Source organism: Saimiri boliviensis, chromosome 14, assembly GCF_048565385.1.
Source record: "Saimiri boliviensis isolate mSaiBol1 chromosome 14, mSaiBol1.pri, whole genome shotgun sequence".
Taxonomy (NCBI): Eukaryota; Metazoa; Chordata; class Mammalia; order Primates; family Cebidae; genus Saimiri; species Saimiri boliviensis.
Window position 1 is genome coordinate 32809259 of NC_133462.1, and position 10307 is coordinate 32819565.

At 55.5% G+C, this 10307-nt stretch overlaps 1 protein-coding gene across 4 annotated transcripts in view; it reads right to left on the bottom strand.

Annotated features, from left to right (window-relative positions):
• The window catches only part of PKN1 (protein kinase N1), a 41252-nt gene extending 30993 nt beyond the window's left edge, over positions 1–10259 (bottom strand). Inside the window, exons 1-3 of one of the 4 annotated variants that reach the window (XM_039466698.2) lie at positions 10018–10259; positions 8915–8979; positions 1987–2287 (exon numbers count right to left, since the gene is read on the bottom strand). In XM_039466698.2, coding sequence (XP_039322632.1) covers positions 1987–2287; positions 8915–8971 — 358 coding nt within the window. In that variant the 5' untranslated portion in view covers positions 8972–8979; positions 10018–10259. Of the gene's footprint in view, positions 1–1986; positions 2288–3238; positions 3787–8034; positions 8055–8914; positions 8980–10017 lie in introns of those variants that run through there. The other 3 variants (XM_074384514.1, XM_074384515.1, XM_074384513.1) reach the window with 3 other exon arrangements.
• Positions 10260–10307: the final 48 nt, after the last annotated feature.

Below are 10307 nucleotides of genomic sequence, written 5' to 3' on the forward strand. Positions count from 1 at the left end.
GCATGGTGGCGGAGGGCTCTAATCCCAGCTACTTGAGAGGCTGAGGCAAGAGAATTGCTTGAACCTGGGAGGTGGAGGTTGCAGTGAGCCAAGATTGTGCTACTGCACTCCAGGTTGGGCGACAGAGTAAGACTCCATCCCCACCCCTTCACCACCACAAAAAAAAAAGGCCAGGTGGCTCATGCCTGTACCCAGCGCTTTGGGAGGCCAAGGCAGGTGGATCACCTGAGGTCAGGATTTGATACCAGCTTGACCAACATGAAAAAACCCCGTCTCTACTAAAAATATGAAATTAGCCAGAGGTGGTGGCACATGCCTATAATCCCAGCTAGTTAGGAGGATGAGGCAGGAGAATCACTTGAACCCGGGACGTGGAGGTTGTGGTGAGCCAAGATTGTGCCATTGCACTCCAGCCTGGGTAAAACTCCACCTCGAAAAAAAAGAAAAGTGATTGTTTGAGGTCTGGAATGTTGTCTCAACTCTGCTCCTGAGTGCTGATGTGACAGTATCGGTCTCCAGTAGCTGACATGCTTGTGTCTATGGAAGGACTGGGTATGGGCATAAGTGCTGTGGCATCTTCAAGCTTCACCTGACTGTGGGCATAAGCCTCTGCCTGTTGGGATTATGTAAGTCTGTAAGGGTTCAGTGGCTGAGTGTGTGAATCTCTGAGGCTTGGTGTGACTGTCTGCAAGGGTGGGTACTGTCTATGTTGGTGTGTCTATATTTCTCTGGGTGTCGGGTGACAGTATATAAGTCTTTAGGTGTTGTCGTGACTCTGTGAGAGTCTATAAAATTTTATTTTATTTTCTCCAATATTATTATTATTTGAGATGGAGCCTCGTTCTGTCACCCAGGCTGGAATGCGGTGGCACGATCTCAGCTCACTGCAAACTCTGCCTCTTGGGTTCAAGCGATTCTCCTGCTTCAGCCTCCCTAGTTGCTAGGATTACAGGCATGCACCATTACGCCTGGCTAATTTTTGTATTTTTAGTAGAGATGGGGTTTTGCCATGTAGGCCAGGCTGGTCTCGAACTCCTGACCTCAAGTGATCTGCCCGCCTTGGCCTCCCAAAGTGCTGGGATTATAGCTGTGAACCACTGCACCCGGCTGCTTTGTTTTGTTTCTTTGAGACAGGCAGATCACAAGGTCAGGAGATCGAAATCATCCTGGACCACATGGTGAAACCATGTCTCCACTAAAAATAAAAAAATTAGCTGGGCACGGTTGTGCACACCTGTAGTCCCAGCTACTTGGGAGGCTGAGGCAGGAGAATTGCTTGAATCCCAGAAGTGGAGGTTGCAGTGAGCTAAGATTGTGCCACTGTATTCCAGCTTGGTGACAGACCAAGACTTCATCTCAAAAAAAAAAAAAAAAAAAAAAAAGGAAATTTAGCCAGGAGCAGTGGTGCATGCCTGTAGTCCCAGCTACTTGAGAGGCTGAGATTGGGAGGATCCCTTGAGCCCAAGAGCTCAAGGCTGTAGTTTATCATGACAGCATCTGTGAATAGCTGTACTCCAGCCTGGGCAACAGAGGGCACATCTTTTTTTTTTTTTTTTTTTTTTTTTAGATGGATTCTCATTCTGTCACCCAGGCTGGGGTGCAATGGTGTGATCTCGGCTCACTGCAGCCTCCACCTCCTCAGTTGAAGAGATTCTCCTGCCTCAGCTTCCCAAGTAGCTGGAAATACAGGTGCCGGTCACCATGCTCAGTTAATTTTTGTATTTTTATTTATTTGAAAAAAAAAAAAAAAAAAAAAGAGAGAGAATGTTTAAAAAGATGTGTGCAGGCCAGGGGTGCACAGTCTTGTGTTACCCCATGCTGGCGTGGCTGCGTGCACGTCTCTGGGTGTTGATGGATGGGTGGGTCATGGCATGCATCTCGCTGGGGGTCTGTGGAGATGGGTTAAGCTGGCTCTGGAGACCATGGGTGAGCCAGTGGGCACTGGAACCCCTGGAGTCCCGCATCCCTGGGGGCACCCCTGCTCACCGTTGGTGGCTGCTGGGTCGGGCAGCACCACATGGGCATGCAGCTCCTGCAGCTGCTGGTGCAGCAGGTCGAGGCGGCGGGAGGAGCCCCGAAGCAGCAGCTCCACAGGACCCAGGCTGCGGCCCAGGTCAGTGGTGGCCCGCCGCAGGTTCTCAGCACCCTCCTTCAGCTTCAGCTCCTTGCGGATTTCCCGCCGCAGCCGCTCCCGCTCCAGCTCCAGCTGCTGCTGCACCCCGGGGGCCGCCAGGTCCGCCCCGGCCAGGCCCAGCTGCTCCAGCAGGGACCAGCTGCGAGGCTCACTCTACGGGGGACAGAGCAGGGTCAGCGGGACTGGGAGGACTCTGGGTGCAGACCATATGCAGCCAGCCTGGCCCAGCCTCTGCCCTGGATTGGGGCTCCCAAGACAGGCCTGCTGTACCTCCTCTGACTCCCAAAACTAGGTGAGACGAGGCCCTGACACTGCTTCCTGACCCCACCCCCAAACTGAGAGGTCTCAAGAGCAGGGCCTCTTCTCCTGATTGTAGTTTTGCTGTAAATTAAAAAAAAGAAAAAAGAAGGAGCAGAGCCTTGTCACCCCCACCACCACGGTGTCCCCCACATTAAGGGGGTCTCAAGAATAAGATCTGTTTCCCATCTGCTGCCTTCCCCAAACTAGAGGGTCCCAAAGGATGTTCCTTCTTTTCTCTGCTGCTCCCCCAAACTACGAGGTCCCAAGGGCAGGCCCTATCTTCTCTCTGCTATACCCCCAAAACTACAGGGTCCTGAGAACAGGCCCCGTCTTCCCTCTACTGTACTCCAAAACAAGGGCATCCTGAGGGCAGGCCTCATCTTTCCTCAGCTATACCCCCAAACTAGGGCATCCCGAGTCTTTCCTCAGCTACCCCCCCAAACTACGGCATCCCGAGTCTTTCCTCAGCTACACCCCCAAACTACGGCATCCCAAGGGCAGGCTGAGTCTTCTCTCTGCTGTACCCCCAAACTATGGGGTCTTGAAGATAGGCCTCATCTGCTCTTCTCCTATCTTCAACAGCTGGGACCCTGAAGAGCAGAGCCCGGTCTCCCTCCTGTCTCTCCACCAACCTGGGAGCCCCGCAAGGCCCTGGATATTCTCAGCCTCCAAACGGAGATCTCTGAGGCCAGTGCCCCATCTCCTCTCCTTGTTCCCGAACTGAGAGGTACCCGGGGTAGAACTACCAGCCTATGCCACCTGGGGTTCCCTTCTGCCTGCCCCCACAGGGACCCCGGCCCCCACCTCCAGCTCCAGCTCCGAGGGGCTATCGGCCTCCGCCATCCTGGGTCCGGGCTGAGGGCCCCGCCCTCTTCCTGAACCTCAGCCCCACCAGGGCCTCTTGGCCGCCACTTCCTCTTTCCTGTCAGCTCCCAGCACCCCGTGCGTGGGGCCAACTTCAGGGCATCTAAGGGACCTTCCCTTCAGCCACCTCTAGGGCCAGCCCTGCTCTTCTAGATGAAACCCAGGGACAGTCTTTGCTTCCTGTCCCTAGAGAATGTCCAAGGTATAGGCAGTCTGCACATTCACACACTCATGGTGTATCCAGGAGGGAGGCAGGCGCCAGGGGCTGACGTGAGTTTGCACACACCTTCACATACACGAGCATGTGCACAGAACACGGCTCATAAGTGTTTGCACACTTTTTCTTTTTTTTCTTTTTTGAGATGCAGCCTCCCTCTGTGTTGCCCAGGCTGGAGTGCAGTGGCACGATCTCAGCTCACTGCAACCTCTGCCTCTCAGGTTCAAGCATTTCTCCTGCCTCAGCCTTCTGAGTAGCTGGGATTACAGGTGCATACCACCAAGCCCGGCTAATTTTTATATTTTTACTAGAGATGGGATTTCACCATGTTGGCCAGGCTGGTCTTGAACTCCTGACTTCAGGTGATCCACCCACCTTGGCCTCCCAAAGTGCTGGGATTACAGGCGTGAGCCACCGCGCCAGCCTGTGTTTGCACACTTTCATGCCTGCAGGTGTGTGCCTGTAGCACGGGCTCACATAAGTGCACACTTCCATGCTGTGGGTTTGGATGAAACCAAGACCCACACCTGCAGGTGTGTGCCTGGAACATGGACCCACAGGGTACCCACTCCCATGCCTACCACACACGATGCACTTATTCGCAAACACATACAAGTGCTTATAGGCGTCACTCTAGAACCCACACAAGACACACTCCCACCTTCCCGGGAGGGCACGGCCCACATGCTCATGCATGTGCACATGCTCACACACGTATGCACGCTCCCTGAGGCCCTCGCAGCACGTCCATGCTCCCACAGGCCTCCAGCCCTGCGACTACCTGCATATGTCCCTACACCCAGACCCTCTCAACCACCCCTTGTCCCGGCCCAGCTTCCCCTTCAGGGTCAGAAGAGCCACTTCTTCAGAGGTGAGACCCCCTTCCAGCAGACAGGCCATCCCAACTTCCTGCTTCCTCTCAGTCCAGTTGCCAACTGTTGTTGACCGTAGCTGAGAGGCCCAGGGTCCTGGCCAGCCCGGTGGCACCTCCCTTGGGCGAACATGATTAGGGGACAGCACTGGGAGGCTGGGATAAGAACTCCCAAAACCGGCCAGCCATGGTGGCTCATGCCTGTAATCTCAGCACTTTGGGAGGCCAAGGCGGGTGGATCACCTGAGGTTGGGAGTTCAAGACCAGCCTGGCCAACATGGTGAAATCCCGTCTCTACTAAAAATATAAAAAATTAGCCAGGCGTAGTGGTGCACTCCTGTAACCCCAGTTACTTGGGAGGCTGAGACAGGAAAATTGCTTGAACCCAAGAGGTAGAGGTTGCAGTGAGCCAAGATTGCACCATTGCACTCTAGCCTGAGCAAGAAGAGTGAAATCCCGTCTAAAAAAAAAAAAAAATTCCCAAAACCGGGCCGGTTACGTTGGCTCACATCTGTAATCCCAGCACTTTGGGAGGCTGAGGTAGGCAGATCACTTGAGGTCAGGAGTTCGAGACCAGCCTGGCTAATATGGTGAAACCCCGTCTCTGCTAAAAATACAAAAATTAGCCGGGCATAATAACGTTTCATAACGTGAAACGTCCAGCTGCTTGGAAGGCTGAGGCAGGAGAATCACTTGAACCCTGGAGGCCGAGGTTGTAGTGAGTCGAGATCGCACCACTGCACTCCAGTCCGGGCGACAGAGCGAGATTGTCTCAAAAAATAAATAAATAAATAAAAAGAATGCCCCAAATCAACAGCCTACAAAACCACTTGCTAAATACACAGTAACATTCAAGAACAACTATAGACATGTGCCAACTTATGATGGGGTTACTTCCTGATAAGCTCATCATAAGTTGAAAATATCATAAGTCAAAAATGTATTTAATATACCTTATCTACCAAACATCACAGTTCACCCTTTGCTACCTTAAATGTGCTCAGAGCACTTATCCAAGCCTACATTTGGGCAAAAATACCTAATATAAAGCTACTTTACAATTAGGTTGAATATCTCATGTAACTTTTTTTTCTTTTTTTGAGTCAGGGTCTTACTCTGTCTCCCAGGCTGCAGTGCAATAAATGGTGTGATCCAGGCTCCCTGCAGTCTCTACCTCCCGGGCTCAAACGATCCTCCCAGCTCAGCCTCCCGAGTAGCTGGGACTACAGGCACGTATCACCACACCTGGCTAATTTTTGTATTTTTCTCTCTCTTTTTTAAGATGGGGTCTCACTTTATAACCAGATTGGAATGCAGTGGTGCAATCTCAGCTTGATGCAACCTCTGCCTCCCGGGTTCAAGCAATTCTCCTGTCTCAGCCTCCAGAGTAGCTGGGACTATAGGCGCGTGCCACCATGCCTGGCTAATTTTTGTATTTTTAATAGAGACGGGGTTTCACCAGGTTGGCCAGGCTGGTCTCAATCTCTTGACCTCATGATCTGCGCACCTCGGCCTCCCAAAGTGCCAGGATTACAGGCATGTGCCACTGCACCCAGCCCCCAATTTTTGTATTTTTCATAGACCTGGGGTCTCACTATGTGGCCCAGGCTGATCTCAAACTCTTGGGCTCAAGCAACCCTCCTGCCTTGACCTCCAAAAGTGCTGGGATTACAGGTGTGAGTCCCCCCCAACCCCACCGCCCTGCCTCAATTTGAAATGAGAGCACCCAGACTACAAATGCTGGCTAGGAAACGGCCCCCTGGCATTATCTCCTTCAGTTGGGAGCATCCATTTTGCAGCCGAGGAATGTTATCCTTGGCCCGTGACTAATCTTGAGAGCAGCTGCCCTGGGGAGGGACGACACAGACCAAGTGTATCACTCCACCATCTTCCCAACCCTCCCTAATCATCCTGAGTCACTGCCAACAATCTCCCCACTTCACAGGTGAGGAAACTGAGGCTCAAGGAAGTAACAGTAGTTTGTTTTTTTGTTTTGGGGTTTTTTTGTTTTTTTTTTTTTTTTGAAATGGAGTCTCACTCTGTTGCCCAGGCTGGAGTGCACTGGCGCGATCTTGGCCCACTGCAACCTCCAACTCAACTGGTTCAGGCGATTCTCCTACCTCAGCCTCCTGAGTAGCTGGGATTACAGGCACGTGCCAACCACGCCCAGCTATTTTTTGTACTTTTAGTAGAGACAAGGTTTCACACGTTAGCCAGGCTGGTCTTGAACTCCTGACCTCAAGCGATCGGCCAGCCTCGGCCTCCCACATTGCTGAGATTACAAGTGTGAACCACCGTGCCTGGCCAGTAACCCAGTAGTTTTCAATGGAGGGGAGATTTCCTCCCCAAACACAGGGACATGTGGCGACATACAGAGTCATTTTTGGTTGTCAAACTGTGGGTAGGGAGGTGGCTTCTATCAGGGTGAGGCCAGGGATGGCGCTCAGGACCCTGCAGTACTCAGGACAGTCCCCACTGCAAAGAACAACCCAGCCCTCAGTATCAGCAGTGCTGAGGCTGAGAAGCCTATGGTTAAAGGTTCATAGATTTGGCCAGGCATAGTGGTTCACATCTGTAATCCCAGTACTTTTGGAGACTGAGGCAGGAGCAGCGCTTGAGGACAGGAATTGGAGATCGGTCTGGGCAACATAGCAAGACCTAAAAAATCTCTACAAAATATAAAAAAGTATTGGCCGGGTATGACGTATGACGGCACTGCCAATAGTTTTAGCACTTTATGAGGATGAGGCCGGAGGACTGCCTGAGATCAGACCAGCCTGGGCAAAATGGTGAGATGCCATCTCTACAAAAAATACAAAAACTTGCCAGGGGTGGTGATGTGTGCCTGTACTCCCAACTACTTGGGAGCCCTGAGATGGGGAGGCTCGGTTGAGCCCAGGAGGCAGAGGTTGTTGCAGTGGGTCAAGATCACCGCACTCCAGCCTGGGCAACAGAGCCTGTTTCAAAAAAGAAAAAAAGAAAGGCTGGGTGCAGTGGCTCACACCTGTAATCGCAGCACTTTGGGAGGCTAGGCGGGCAGGTCACTTTGAGCTCAAAAGTTCAAGACCAGCCTAGGCAACACGGCAAAACCCTGTCTACTAAAAATACAAAAATCAGCTGGGCATGGTGGTGCCCAGATGGCACCTGTAGTCCCAGCAACTCGGGAGGCTGGGGTGGCAGGATGGCTTGAGTTTAGGAGGCAGAGATCATGCCGCTGCACTCCAGCCTGGGTGACAGAGTAAGACCCCAGTCTTAATTTTAAAAAATAAATAAAGGAAAAAAAATTAGCCAGGTGTGGCAGCGCACGCCTGTAGTCCTGTAGATGAGGTGTTTGAGGCTGCAGTGAACTAGAATCTCGCCACTGCATTCCAGCCTGGGCAACAGAGCGAGACCCTGTCTCCACAAAAATAAAAACAAATTAGCCAGGTGTGTTGGTCTGTGCCTTTTGTCCCAGGTACTTGGGAGGCTGAGGCAGGAAGATCACTTGAGCACCGGAAATCAAGGCTGCAGTGAGTTAGGATAGCACCACTGTACACCCAGCCTGGGTGACAGAGAAGACTCTCTCCCCCAAAATAAATAAATGTAAATAAGTAAATAAATCACTAAGCACATAGATTCACACCCTGAGCTGCTGACCACGACGCTTACCAGTAACGCCTTCACCGCAGCCCCGCCTGCCAAGTGCTGGCCAGGTCTTGGTCTGTCTCTCCCATGAACACCCTCTTAGTCCCATTTTTCCAAGGTCAGAACCGAGGCTCAGAGAGGCGAAGGCACTGGGCCCAGGACACACAGCAAGGAAGTGTCAGCACTGGAATTTAAACCCAGGCTCACCAAATACCACCCTTGCTCAGTCAGGCCCCACCCCAATCCCAGCAGGCAGAGCAAGGAGACAGCCAAGAGCGGGGTCAGCTCAACTGGGGAAGTCCAGGCAGAGAGGAGAGGTAGCCTCCCTCGGCCCCACCTCCAGCAGCTGAGGTCTGTAACACAGAGAGGGAGGGAGGCTGGGCTCCTGGGTTCTCCTCCCCTGAATGTGACTCACTTCTACCCAGGGCACTGGGGTCACCTGAGGGCCAGCAAGGCAAACCCAGGACTCAGGGGCCTGGCCTGGCCTATGGAGAAGCCCTGCTCCTCCATGGAGCGGAGACCTCAGACCCAGAGGACCTGCCTCCCAGAATCCCCGCCTTGCCAGCGCAGCCAGGGACCTAGACCCCCACATCCGGAGATTTCAATGCTTTGGGCGTTTCCGGAATCTGGACAGGACATCCGTTTGCAGGACACAGAACAGACAGGCACACGTTGGGACAGAGGGACAGGGCGGCAGGCCCAAGCAGCCATGAGAGAGGAAAGACCAGAACGGGGGAAGAGACAGGGGAGGAGATGGGAAGGGGGGACCAGATGTGGGACAGCCTGTCTGGGTCATGTGAGGGATGCGCCAAGCGCATGCAAGCGCCCGGGAATTCCTACACAGCCCGCTCTGGGCCAGGGGTAGAGGCAGGGACCCTGGCCCATCCCGGCCCTGAGGTCTGACCTTGTGTGATCGGCAACACCAGATACGCCCAGCTCCTCGGCAAGGCCGGCAGGCCATCAGCAGGACTGGGGAGGCGGGAGGGACCGGGGGTCACGGGGGAGACACAGAGGGGCGGGGGGCAGGTGCAGAAGGAGACGAGAACCCAGTTACACAACAACCACAGGACGGTGAACTGGCTGGTGAAGTGCTAATGGGGGCACCGAGGCACAGACATTGCTCAGATTTGGGTCACTTGAACCAAAGAGGGTTGGCAGTCACCCTGGCCCTGCTTGTCACAGACGGGGAAGGTGGTGAGTCCAGGGCAGTGAGATCCACCAGGTGGCACAGGGGGAATCTGGCTGGGCATGATGCTGGTGCCAGTCACGTGTGTGTTGGGGGGCTGGGGGCGACCCAGCCCTGCCCAGCCACCATGCAAAGAAGTAGGATTCTATATATGGGAGCATCCCTGGCCTGTTGACTGGGACACTCCCCACCCAGGAGAAGGTTCCACCTGACAGCACAGAGGGTGTGAGTGGGGGGACCCCAGTCCCCTGACCTAATGCAGCGACTGGGGTACTTCCGCCAACAGGTGCCAATCTGGGTGGCGTCTGGAAGATCGTAAAGCTGTCTAGAGGCGGGGGTGGCTGGAGCTTTGTTATGCGGGGGAAGGGCACGGGCCCGGCCCGGCGGCCTCCTCCCCTCCCAGGGCACCGCGCCAGGCACCTGGCCCAGGTGGAGCGGCACCTGCCGGGCACCCAACCCTGGGGAGGAGGATGAGTTTGGGGGGACGAGAGGCACCGGGACTCCCAGCCAGCCACAGACACCCGAAGTCGCGCCTCCGCCGCGCCCCTTCTAGTTCTCCCGGAGGCCGAGTTTGAGGGTGCGGCAGGGGGTTGCCTCTGGGATCGCCCCCCCCACCAGCCCGTCCACATCGCCACCTGCCGAGAAGGGGGCCTCGCTGGCTCCACAGTCACGGCCCAGGGAGGGGGCGCCCGGCGCTCCGCAGGCCCCCGCCCTGGCCCCCCGGCTCCGGTTCCCGGGACTGGGGGCTCCCCCGGCAGCGCTCGGATCGGGTTCCCCGCGCCGTCCGGTCGCCCCGCGACTCCAGACGCAGGTGCGCCTACCTGCACGGCGTCGCTGGCCATGTCCTCGTGCCGCCCGCCAGGGGTCCCCACGCGGAGGGAGGGGCGGCGAGAGGAGCGCGCGTGCGCCCCGGGCGCGGCGGGGAGGGGGCGGGCGCGGCGCGACCCTCCCCGGCGCGCGGCCCGCTCCGGCCTGCTCGGCTCCGGCCCCGCCTGGCCAGGCCGCCGCGTCCCCGCGCCGCGCCCTCCGGCCCCAGCGGCCGCCGGGCCCGGTCACGTGACCCCGGAGGTCGGCGCCCGGGGAGGGGGCGGGGCCGAGTGGGGAGGGGCTC